Source organism: Schistocerca americana, chromosome 1, assembly GCF_021461395.2.
Source record: "Schistocerca americana isolate TAMUIC-IGC-003095 chromosome 1, iqSchAmer2.1, whole genome shotgun sequence".
Taxonomy (NCBI): domain Eukaryota; kingdom Metazoa; phylum Arthropoda; class Insecta; order Orthoptera; family Acrididae; genus Schistocerca; species Schistocerca americana.
Window position 1 is genome coordinate 498,820,475 of NC_060119.1, and position 12,448 is coordinate 498,832,922.

A 12,448-nucleotide genomic window follows, 5' to 3' on the forward strand; every position below is an offset into this window, starting at 1 on the left:
CGAAGAGACTCCACTTCACCAAACTTGTCCTTGATATTTTCCATGAAAAACAATGGCTTTGTGGTGGTGAATGTGTTCCCATCCATCCTAGTACAGATGAAGTAATGGGGAAAGTATTTCATCCCAAGACAGTGAGCCTGCCCCCCCCCCCCCCCCCTTCCCGAATGGTGTAGCCAGGGAACAGGGACGGAAAGGTTGCCAGATCATATGAAGCAGTATTCCAGTAATCAATGATCCTTCACCATTCGAATAGAGAGCCATTTGAGAACAGCCAGATTTTTGCAGCTTGATATGCTTCATGTGCTAAGCATCCGCCCTGATATCACCCGCTCCAACCAGGGGCTCTCCCCATGGGCGCCACCCAGCCACAGAGCAAGGGATGACTGGCATGGTGGCTGTTGCTGGGGGTTCTGATGCTCCAAGAAGATAAACTACCACTCTTTGGCATACATGGGGAGGGAACAGCTCAGGTATCAGTAGTGTGATTCCTGTGTTGTCAGGGGGCTGAGCCATATGGGTGCATAACAGCTCCACCACACGGACTGGCTACACGTGCTGGTGACCTAGTAGGATGGAAGGGTGCTACAGTGGGGAAGGGAGAAGGAAAGGAAGAGGGGAAAGGAGTTCACACTGAAAATGCTAGGGAGGGAGTTCTTCCCCATATGGCTCACACTAAAAACTAATGTTTTGACTGTATGCAGTACACAATTGACGATAAATGTCTGCTGCTGAGACATTTTGCACTGAAAGAAATCTTATTACTGCTCACACTTCATGAGATCTCTTATTACAGCACTCTTATAGTCCTGTTATACTAAATGAACCCACAAAAGATTGAGATTCATACTTTCACAGCCAGATGGTTACTGAATCAGAGAAAATGCAGATGTGACAGTGGCAGCACTCCACACACAAATACTAGCACCATGCTAGAATGGTAGTTACTTTCTGTACCATCCTTGTACTAAAGAACTGAGAAGTACGTCTAACTTCTCATGCTACAGCCCTTACTTTGCTTATAGAACACAGCTCACTACAATTCAGTTACTAATATCAGTATATTGCTATGTTTCTGGCACTGTATGACAACAATGTCTTGACACTAGTTGTCATTTACGTTGCCTTATCCTTTACATTTAATTCTCACTTCTTTCTCAAAATGAATTACTAATTCTATTATGATGTTATCTAATTTCACTCACATTGTGATACTACATAATGCAACATTCCTCAGTTAACAGTAATTAATGTTTAGTTGGCATTTTTGTTGACTTTTTTAATTTTCATACATCTGAAAAACTTGATTTACACTGAGGTTTAAATATCTCTGTGATTTGTCATGTCATTGAATGAATAGAATTCCTGAGAACTTGATAAGTTTTAACTATATAAATAACACTTCCTTACTATATAAATCAGCAATGCCTATATACTTTTCTACACTAATGAATGTAGTTACATGAAACTGCAGCTGCTCTCATATTACTTACGTAACAATTCTTCAAAATACATTTTTTGAACACCCTTAAAGAAATATGGAAGATTGCTCTCCAAGGAAGCTAAAGTAGCATTCAGTTCTTCCAGGACACCAACAACAGGAAAGAAGTGTTCCACATTTTCTTTGGCTTTCTCTAGTGCCATTCGGTTGTTCAGCTGCCTGCAATAAATGTACATAAAAATGATTTACTATAGTGTTATCTTTCCCTAATTAATTTCACATCAATTGCAGTACAGATGCATGCGAAGAAGTCTCAATCTGAATCTAATGGTAAAATATGATACAGAGAAGTCCTGGGTGGAAAAAAAAAAAAAAATAGAAAGATTACATAGTGCTAGATGAAGCATTGATCAGTTGGCAGGCATACAAAGAAAGATGTTGCCTGTCAGATAATTTTCTTAGAGATAGACATAGACATTGTCCGAGATAACTACAGTATCCTGATGATGCAGGAGCAACTGTAACTAATTAGTTCACTCTGCAAAGATAAAATTGCACAATACCACTACCATATTTCTACAGCCAACATTGTTGTTAATTTTGACATTCATGTTGCGAATAAGAAAGGTTCAAATTGCCTCCTACCTTCTGTCTCTCTTCTACCTTTCAGAATGTAAGCATCTCTTATGTTTGCTTGTAGTTTATTTGAAATAACAACTGGAAATTCTGATATAGTCTATGTGTGATTTACTAGAATGATGTGACTACCTTTCCTGTTGGTTTGTGCATTGTCTGCACACTGTTATGTGCAGATTTGTGTGATACAGATGTAGTGAAACTTTGCAGTCTAAATTTGATTAATGAAGTCTCATTTATGTTTTCTAGTGTGATGCAAATTATTTTGTTGCATTATATTTCACACAAACATGATCTGCTATCACCAAACTCAGATGCTTGCCAGTGAAGATTCCGAGCCTTATGGTAATCAACACTGGTAACCATTAAATTACCTCAAGTTGCCCATCCACAGTAGAAGTAATTCCACATTGATATTATTACTTTTAACTATGCTTACGATATTATGTTCCTGCACTGGTCATTGTGACATGTCCAACTTTGGAACAATTAGACTTTGGAAGAATGCAATGTCAGCATTCTAGTGGGAAAAAAAAGAAAAAACCTTCCTATCTGATTGGGACACATTACACAACATAGCTTTGTGTGTAAGTCTGTTTGTGACAGCAGGTGATGTGGGGCAGGCTTGACCATTCTGTGTTTAGCCTGAGGTAAAAGGGTGCACTCAAAACAAACCTGTACTGGTTTAAAAAAAGGAAAACCATTACTGTTTGTAAACTGGATATGTTGGTTTCTGTAACCTTCTCTAGTATTGTTAATATCAGAAACTTGTGTGTTGGCTAAGGTTGAATGCCATGTTTGTGGCCTATAGGTGTCTAGCTGGAATTCTGTAGCAATTGACAAGGTTTATTTTGTCATGACTTGTGAATTGTTATTGGCTATTTTGAGAATCTCCTGATAAGTTCTAGTTAACAAGCTTCTATGGGCAACCAGAGTTGGTTAAGCTATCTTTGTTCAGGATTAACTTGTTTGTAACATCCTTTTATGTTTTAACATCCTTTTATGATGACAGTTGTTCCCTTAAAATTCAGCCCAGCTCCAGATTTTATTGAAAGTTTTTTAAATTATTAAAATGAATGCCTTTATATATATTTTTCCTTAAAGTGTTTTTTTTAAATAATTCAAAGTGAATCTTTCTTAATTATTGGAGTGGCAAATACTTTTAGAATGATTGAAGGTGTTGTAAAATTCTAGTAGAAATTAGATGCCTCTGTTTCTAGTGTGTAAGTACCAAGGAACAAAAAAAACCTCTCATGAAGGGCTTTTGTAATAAATTTTACTTTTGAAAAAATTGATCCAGCACCTTTCCTCAATGTAACCATGTTTCCTGACATCTACAAACAGAGTAGCCATTTCAAGACTGTAATTTCAAGATCATAGGTTAATGTAAGTGAGATCTAAGCCATTGCAAATGCCCGTACATCAGTAACTGGTGTAACTGCCAAGATGTTTTATGCAAGCATGCATTGTGTCGTACAAGTGTTGGATGTTACTTTGTGGGATGGACTTACATGCCCCGTTGCACTTGGCTGGTTATTACAAGGACAGTTAATGCTGTTTATGGATGACACTGGATTTGTCTGATGATGTCTAATATGTGCTTGATTGGAGACAGATCAGGTGATCAAGTAGGCCAAGGCAACATTCAGCTCCCTGTAGAGCAAGTTGTGTTACAATAGCGGTATGTGGGCAATAGCTATCCTCTTGGAAACCACCCCCTAGAATACTGTTCATGAATGGCAGTACAACAGGTTGAATCACCAGACTGACATACAGATTTACAAGACCTCTTTCAAATTCAGTGAGGTGTTGATAATGGCATCTTTGTTGTCTTAAAGGCATTCGTGATCACACCTAGTCTCACAACTGTCACAACACATATTTAAAGCAAACCTTATTTGCATCCTTATAGTGAGGCTGCTAGTGCCACTCTTATGTGACTGGTGTGAAATTTGAATAGACAACATTTTTCAGATGTAGAAACACGCCCGCCAACTTTTATGTTGCATGACTCCGTTTCGGTGTTGCAATTCTTTTCCGCCAGTGTTTACTGAAGTACCATCTTAAAAAAGCTGCTTAAGTAACCAGTCAGATTTCAAAGTGATCCCAAGATTGGCAACTTACTTTAAGTGTACACAGGAATAGAAAGATGGCTAAAGCCGGAGATAAATTCTGCCAAAATTTTTACAGAGGCGCAAACTGTGTTCAGAAAGGATTGATTAAATAAAGTAGGTGGTGGTGTGTTTGTGTCTATTGGTAGAAGTTTATCTCATAGGGAAGTCGAAATAGATAGTTCCTGCAAATTACAATGGGTAGAGGTTATACTCAACAGCCATACCAAAATAATAATTAGCTCCTTCTACCGAACCCCTGACTCAGATGATATAATAGCTGAACAGTTCAAAGAAAACTTGAATCTCATAACAAATAAGTACCCCACTCATACAGTTAAAATTGGTGGAGACTTCAATCTACCCTCAATTTGTTGGTGAAAATACGTGTTCAAAGTTGGTGGTAGACAGAAAACATCTTCCAGAATTGTACTAAATGCTTTCTCTAGGAATTACTTTGAACAATTAGTTCATGAGCCCACATGAATTGTAAATGGTTGTGAAAACACGCTTGACCTCTTAGTCACAAATAATCCTGATCTAATAGAGACCGTAATTATGGATACAGGGATTAGTGAACACAAGGTCATTGTAGCGAGTCTCAAAACAATATCAACCAAAACCACTAAAAATAAACACAAAATATATCCATTTAAAACAGCAGATAAAAATTCGATTGATGCCTTCCTAAGAGAAATTCTCCATTCCTTCCAAGCTAATTATGTAGACCATATATCGCTCAAATTCAAAGACATAGTATCGACAGCAATAGATAGACTCACATCGCATAAGTTAATAAGAGACGGGGCTGATCCACCATGGTACACAAAACAGATCAGAACACTATTGCAGAAGCAATGAAAAAAGCATGCTAAATTCAGAATAATGCAAAATCCCCAAGACTGGCTAAGTTTCACGGAAGCTTGAAATTTAGTGCGGATGTCAATGCGAGATGCTTTTAATAGTTTCCACAATGAAACATCGTCTAAAAATATGGTAGAAAACCCGAAGAGATTCTGGTCATATGTAAAGTACACCAGTGGCAAAAAACAGTCAGTACTGTCACTGTGCGATAGCAATGGAAACGCTACCGATGATGGTGCCACTAAAGCGGAGTTACTAAATACAGTTTTCCGTAATTCCTTCACAAAAGAAGATGAAGTAAATATTCCAGAATTCGAAACCAGAACAGCTGTTAGCATGAGTGCCATAAAAGTAGATATCTTAGGTGTTGCGAAACAACTCATACCACTTAAGAGAGGCAAGTGTTCCACTCCAGATGGTATACCAATCAGGTTCCTTTCAGAGTATGCAGACACAATAGCGCCTTTCTTAGCAATCATATACAATCGCTCAGTTGACAAAAGGTGTGTTTCTAAGGACTGGAAAGTAGCACAGGTCACACCAATATTCAAGAAAGGAAATAGGAGTAACCCACTGAATTACAGATCCATATCACTGACCCCAATTTGCAGTAGGATTTTGGAGCATATACTATACTTGAACATTATGAATCAACTTGAAGAAAATGACTTATTGATACATAACTAACACGGATTCAGAAAATATCGTTCTTGTGCAACACAGCTAGCTTTTTATTCCCATGAAGTAATGAGTGCTGTTGACAAGGGATCTCAGATCGATTCTATATTCCTAGCTTTCCAGAAGACTTTTGATACAATTCCTCACAAGCAACTATTAATCAAATTGCCTGCATATGGAGTATTGTCTCAGTTGTGTGACTGGATTCGTGATTTCCTCTCAAAGAGGTCACAGTTCATAGTGATAGACAGTAAATCATCGAATAGAACAGAAGTAATATCTGGCCTTCTGCAAGGTAGTGTCATAGGCCCTTTGCTGTTCCTGATTTACATAAATGATATAGATGATAATCTGAGCAGCCCTCTTAGATTGTTTTGCAGATAACGCTGTAATTTACTGCCTAGTAAAATCATCAGACAATCAATTGCAATTACAAAATGATCTAGAGAGAATTTCTGTATGGTGCAAAAAGTGGCAATTGACACTAAACAAAGAAAAAATTTGAGGTCATACACATGGGTACTAAAACAAATCCCATAAATTTTGGGAATACAATAAATCACACAAATCTAAGGGCTGTCAATTCGACTGAATACCTAGGAATTACAATTACGAGCAACTTAAATTGGAAAGACCACATAGATAATATTGTGGGGAAGGTGAAACAAAGACTGCACTTTGCTGGAAGAACACTTAGAAGATGCGACAGACCCACTAAAGAGACAGCCTACACTACACTTGTCCGTCCTCTGCTGGAATATTGCTGTGTGGTGTGGGATCCTTACCAGGTAGGATTGATGGAAGAGGACATCGAAAAAGTGCAAAAGGGTGAGAGTGTCACTGATATGATACGTGAGCTGGGGTGGCAGTCACTGAAATTAAGGTGGTTTTCTTTGTGGCGAGATCTATTTACGAAATTTCAATCACCAACTTTCTCTTCTGAATGCAAAAATATTTTGTTGACACCCATCTACATAGGGAGAAATGATAATCATAATAAAATAAGAGAAATCAGAGCTCGAACAGATAGATTTAGGTGTTCCTTTTTCCCACACACCATTCGAGAGTGGAATGATAGAGAAGTAGTATGAAAATGGTTTGATGAACTCTCTGCCAGGCACTTAAGTGTGAATTGCAGAGTAGCCCTGTACATGTAGATGTAGATGTAAAATTATGCATCTCACAAGACACAGAAAAGCAGAATCCTTTGAATTCACCATCAAAGATTCCCAAAATGAATCAACCAAATTCATACAAACACTTGGGTGTAAAAATTTATGTGAATATGAAATGGAATTATCACATGGTTTCAGTGATAGGTAAAGCAGCTGACAGACTTTCGCTCATGGGCAGGATACTGGGAAAATGCTGTCAGCCTACAAAGGAGGCTGTTTACAAAACACTTATATGTCCCCTCTTAAAATATTGCTCAAGTATGTGGGACTCATTACAAGTAGGACAAACAAGAGCTGTTGAATGTATTTGAAGGACAGCATGAATGGTGACGTGTTTGTTTGGTCTTGAATGAGAATCACAGAAATGCTGAAAAACTTGGGTGTGCAAGATGCTTGGAGATAAATGCAAATCATCCCACTGAAGTCTGCTAACAAAATTTGATGATCGAGCATTAAATGAAGAATCTAGAAATATACCTCAAGCCACTTATCACTCCTGTAGGAACTGTGAAGATAAGAGTAGACTGATTACAGGATCCACAGAGGCATTTAGATAGTCATTGTTTCCATGCGCCATACACAATTTGAACAGGAAGACACCCCAACATGTGGTACAATGACAAATACTCTTTACACTTCACAGAGGTTTGTAGAGTCCGAATGTAGATGTAGAAAGTGATATTACAAAGTGTGCTGCAACAAAATGGTCATTATGACATGTTGCTTTGATTGAGAAATAATCTTATTTGTATAGTACTAAAGTAGTTATGTACAGTGGTGCAGAATTTCCAGTTTCAGTATGAGTATTTACTCTATTCTGTGTCAGAAAGTTTATAATCTGTATGGAGAGTTCATAAATTAATTCATTATCTATGTTTCATTCATCATATGAAAGTAAATAAAAATTATCTATTTAAAATATTAAAGAGAACTGTGTAATGTGCATCCATAAGTGATGTCCTATGAATATCGTGTGATATACATATGTGTGTGTGTGTGTGTGTGTGTGTGTGTGTGTGTGTGTGTGTGTAAATATTATTGTTTACATTCCTACTTAATGCAGGTGTAGGGTTTCAATACCCATGAAATCATATTCATTACTAAAGAAAAACAAAATTATTACTGCTCTAAAATTAGCTATGTTTCATGAAATACTATTATATTGATAGTGAATTAGTAGCATTACAAGCATAACAAAGGTACGAACACTTACATACACCATTCCTCATGTCCACAGAAGTAAGGTATTGTTAGATCATATGGCTGCCCTGTTTCAAATGTACATTCAGGATCTTGAAGTGCAACACATTCATCAAAATTAGAGCTGATGAAATTCTTGTTGAGCCTTGGAGGAGCATAATGCAAATCAGGATTTCTTGGATCTGGTGTTACTCTAGCATAATAAAACCTGAAAATATATGTTAAACATTTGTAAAGACCCAATCTGAATAAAAGTAAACAAATGAGACTGAAATCAATTCATTGTGACTGATAATTCACACTCTCATACTTTACTATTTCCCATAATAATATGTACTACCAACAAATATGGTATAATTCATGAAATTATCCACATATACAGCAGCTGTTTCATATGATCAGATCTTTGTTTTTGGTGTTTTTATTACTTTAGAAAAGCAGTTATGTATATGTGAGGGATGTTAAAAATTGATAATTCTTGAATTGCAAACTTAGTACTAGTTCACTCATTGGTTGAGATGAGCTGTGACATTGGTGAAGGAGTAATATGGGCATTCCTCAGACTAAATCTAAAGAAACAATAGAAATCCCAAGTTGCAATTGTGTAATATACACTGAAGTGCCTAAAAAACTGGTGTAGGCATGAGTATTCAAATACAGAAATATATAAACAGGCAGAATATGGCACTGCAGTCAGCAACGCCTGTATAAGACAACGAGTGTCTGGCACAGTTGTTAGTTCAGTTACTGCTGTTACAATGGCAAGTTATCGAGGTTTAAGTGAGTGTGAACATTGTGTTATAGTTGGCGCATGAGTGATGGATCACAGTGTCACTAAGGTAGCGACAAAGTGTGGATTTTCCTGTATGATCATTTCATGAGCATAACTTGAATATCAGGAGTCCAGTAAAACATCAAATCCCTGAAATCACTGTGGCCAGAGCAAGATCCTGCAAGAACGGGACCAACAATGACAGAAAAGAATCATTCAACATGACAGAAGTGCAACCCTTCTGCAAATTGCTGCAGATTTCAATGCTGGGCCATCAACTAGTGTCAGCATGTGAACCATTCAATGAAAGATCATCAATATGGGCTTTCATGGCCAAAGACACACCCTTCTACCCTTGATGACTCCATGACGGAAAGCTTTATGCCTTGCCTGGGCCCGTCAACACAGAAATTGGACTGTTGATGACTGGAAACATGTTGTGTGGTCAGACAAGTCTGGTTTCAAATTGTATTGAGCAGATGTACATGTACAGATATGGAGACAGCCTCGTATACATGGACCCTGCATGTCAGCATGGGACTGTTCAAGCTCATGGAGGCTCTGTAATGGTGTGGGGCACATGCAGTTGGAGTGATATGGGGTTCCTGATATGCCTAGAAAAGACTGACAGGTGACATGCATGAAATTATTCTGTCTGATCACCTGCATCCGTTCATGTACATGGTGCATTCTGATAGACTATGGAAATTCCAGCAGGACAATGTGACACTCCACATATCCAGAATTGCTACAGAGTGGCTCCAGGAACACTCTTCTGACCTTAAACACTTCTGTTTTCCACCAAACTCGCCAGACGTAAACATTATTTAGCATATCTGTAATGCCTTGCAGTGTGCTGTTCAGAAGAGATCACCACCCCCTTGTACTCTTAGAATTTATGGACAGCCCTGCAGGATTCATGGCATCAATTCCCTCCAGCACTACTTCAGACATTTGTTGAGTCCATGCCATATCATATTGCGGCGCTTCTGCATGCTTGTGTAGGCCCTACACAATGTTGCGAATGTGTACCAGTTTCTTTGGCTCTTCAGTGTAGATTCATTCATTCACCATATCCTGTGGATTCTGTCATGAAGGATAAGCTTTGGAGATATGTAACAAGTCAAAGTAAATATTAATAAAGTGGATCACCTGACAGACACTGTACTGACTATCACTGAACTGCTATAAATTATTTGTGCTTACTCAAACCAAATTTGGCATTGGAAAATTGATATGAAGGATACTATCTGCTGCTTCCTCAGTTCTATCTGTTTAGTGTGTATATGACTGCACTGATATTTGATTTGATTTTTTTTTTCATAGGTCCAGTTTTATCATACTGCACAAACTGTACAACTGATATTGGAGAGGTCAAACAACAGTTGCAGTAATACATAGTAAGCAAATTAAAATTAGGGACATATTCTTACAATTTCATTTTAAAATAAGTTTTTGTTACAGATTCAGAAATTTGTACAGAACAGAAACAATGCTTTATTAGAAATGGGTTTAGTTATTTGTAACACAATAGCAGTTATCCGTGTCCCATAATGAACATTGCTTCTTGTCATTCCACTTACAGAAATCTTCAGTCCTGGAGTCTACATAATTAGATGATTTGTGGAAGAAGTATAGCCAGTAATTTTTTAAATGCTTTTCTGTATTTGTAGAGTTTATCAATTTCTTGCTTTATCAAATGGATGAAGATCTACACAACGGAGGAGAGAAACCCACTCTGAAAACTAGATATAGAGGGGAAATCTGCTTGGAAATTATAAATTGTGTTCCTGTCTGGTATTGTAGTTATTTAAATCCTACACACTTTAACTAAAGGTATCCATACACCTGTCAGTGGACATTAATATTGGGAGTGCCCGCCCTATCACTTTGTGATGGCTTGGACTCTGCTGGGGACTCTTTCAATGGGTTTTCTGAATGCCTGGAGGAATGGCAGGCCATCCTTCCTCAGGAGCTGAAACCAGACAAGGTGGTGATGTTGGACACTGGGATTTGGAGTGAAGTTGACTTTTTAAATCATCCCAAAGATGTTCCACTGGATTGAGGTCCCAACTCTTGACCAACCAGTCCATTTCAGGAATGTTACTGTTGACAAACAATTGCCTCACATATGCTGCTTTATGAAAGGGTGCATTGTCATGGTGATACAAACAGTTATGGTTGCCAAACTGTTCCTCTCCTGCATGCACTGCACAGTGCTGTAAAATATTTTCATATCCTTCCAAATTTAGTGTTTTATTAAGCTAATAAGGGGACCACATCCTAACTAAGAAAAAAGAAAAAACACACACACACCACCTATACTGTAACACCACCTATACTGTAACATCACCTTCTCTGTACTTCACTGTTGGCAATACTCATAATGGCAGGTAATGTTCTCTTGACAGTCACCAATAACCTCAAGTTTGATTCATGTAGTGCCTCAGTCTGCAGTCCACCACCAGGAGCACCAGCATAGTGCACAGTTAAAATGGCTACTTTGGCTGGTGCACAGTGGGCTTGCCATGTGTTTTGGATTCATGAAATGAACTCTGCAACAACTGTTTGGTGAAAATTTTGCACCAAATAAGGTAAAGGACTTCCAAGCAGGCCTACAATTTGCTCTTTGCACAAGAATTTTTTGAGGCAGATTGTTCTCTGTGACATGATACATCACCAGGTTGCCCACATTTTGATGATTATGTCAAACAAGTTAGGAAGAGCTTTGCCTGCAGTACACAAAAACCAATGTGACATGCATCTCGCAAGACTGGCATTCCTCAATAGACTGTTTTGTGAGTACTGTGTAGACATTTACACTTGAAACGATAAAGATTCACAATGGCACAGCACATTAGTGACGTAGATAAGGTTGCTGGTTGAAGAATTCTGTTTGGAAATGTTGCATTAAGTACAGGATGATGAGACATCCCTAAACACAATAATCTTCAGCAGTGAGTCATCATTTCATATCAGTGGCATGGTGAACACCCACAAATGCAGAAAATGAGACAGCAAAAATCCACACACAGCCATGGAATGCATTCATGACTGCCCCAAAGTTGATATGTTGTGTACACTTAACAAACAGAAAATAGAAGGCCCTTTCTTCTGCATGGAGAAAATTCACTGGTATTTTGTATGTGGATATTCTTGAAAACTTTTTAACTCCTCAAATCAATGAAGATGACAGAGATGCATTAGTTTACTACCAGTAAGATTGTGCACCACCTCATTTCCTCACAGAAGTTTGAGGTATGCTCAATAATTGCTTCCCATGTCAGTGGATTGGCCTTGAAGAGCCAATCACATGGCCACCTCAGTCCCTAGACTTGACACCACTGGATTTCTGTTTCTGGGATTTCATTAAAAACTGTGTGTAAGTTCCTCTCCCAGCAGACAATTTAACCAACCTGAAAAATCAAATCTACACTGCCATTTCACAATTTGCTGCATTGGGAGTGTGGGAAGAAACTTATTACTGATGGGATGTTCGCTGCATCACAAATGGTAGTCACATTAAATCAAAATGACACTTGACACTTCTATGTGAAACTTGAAGTTGTTTGTT

The 12,448-nt window shown here is 38.1% G+C and overlaps 1 protein-coding gene across 1 annotated transcript in view; it reads right to left on the minus strand.

Annotated features, from left to right (window-relative positions):
* LOC124567300 (uronyl 2-sulfotransferase-like) overlaps nucleotides 1-12,448 on the minus strand; it is a 191,964-nt gene that overhangs the window by 13,860 nt on the left and 165,656 nt on the right. Inside the window, exons 3-4 of the mRNA XM_047131034.1 lie at nucleotides 8,116-8,310; nucleotides 1,491-1,657 (exon numbers count right to left, since the gene is read on the minus strand). Coding sequence (XP_046986990.1) covers nucleotides 1,491-1,657; nucleotides 8,116-8,310 — 362 coding nt within the window. The remainder of the gene's footprint in view (nucleotides 1-1,490; nucleotides 1,658-8,115; nucleotides 8,311-12,448) is intronic.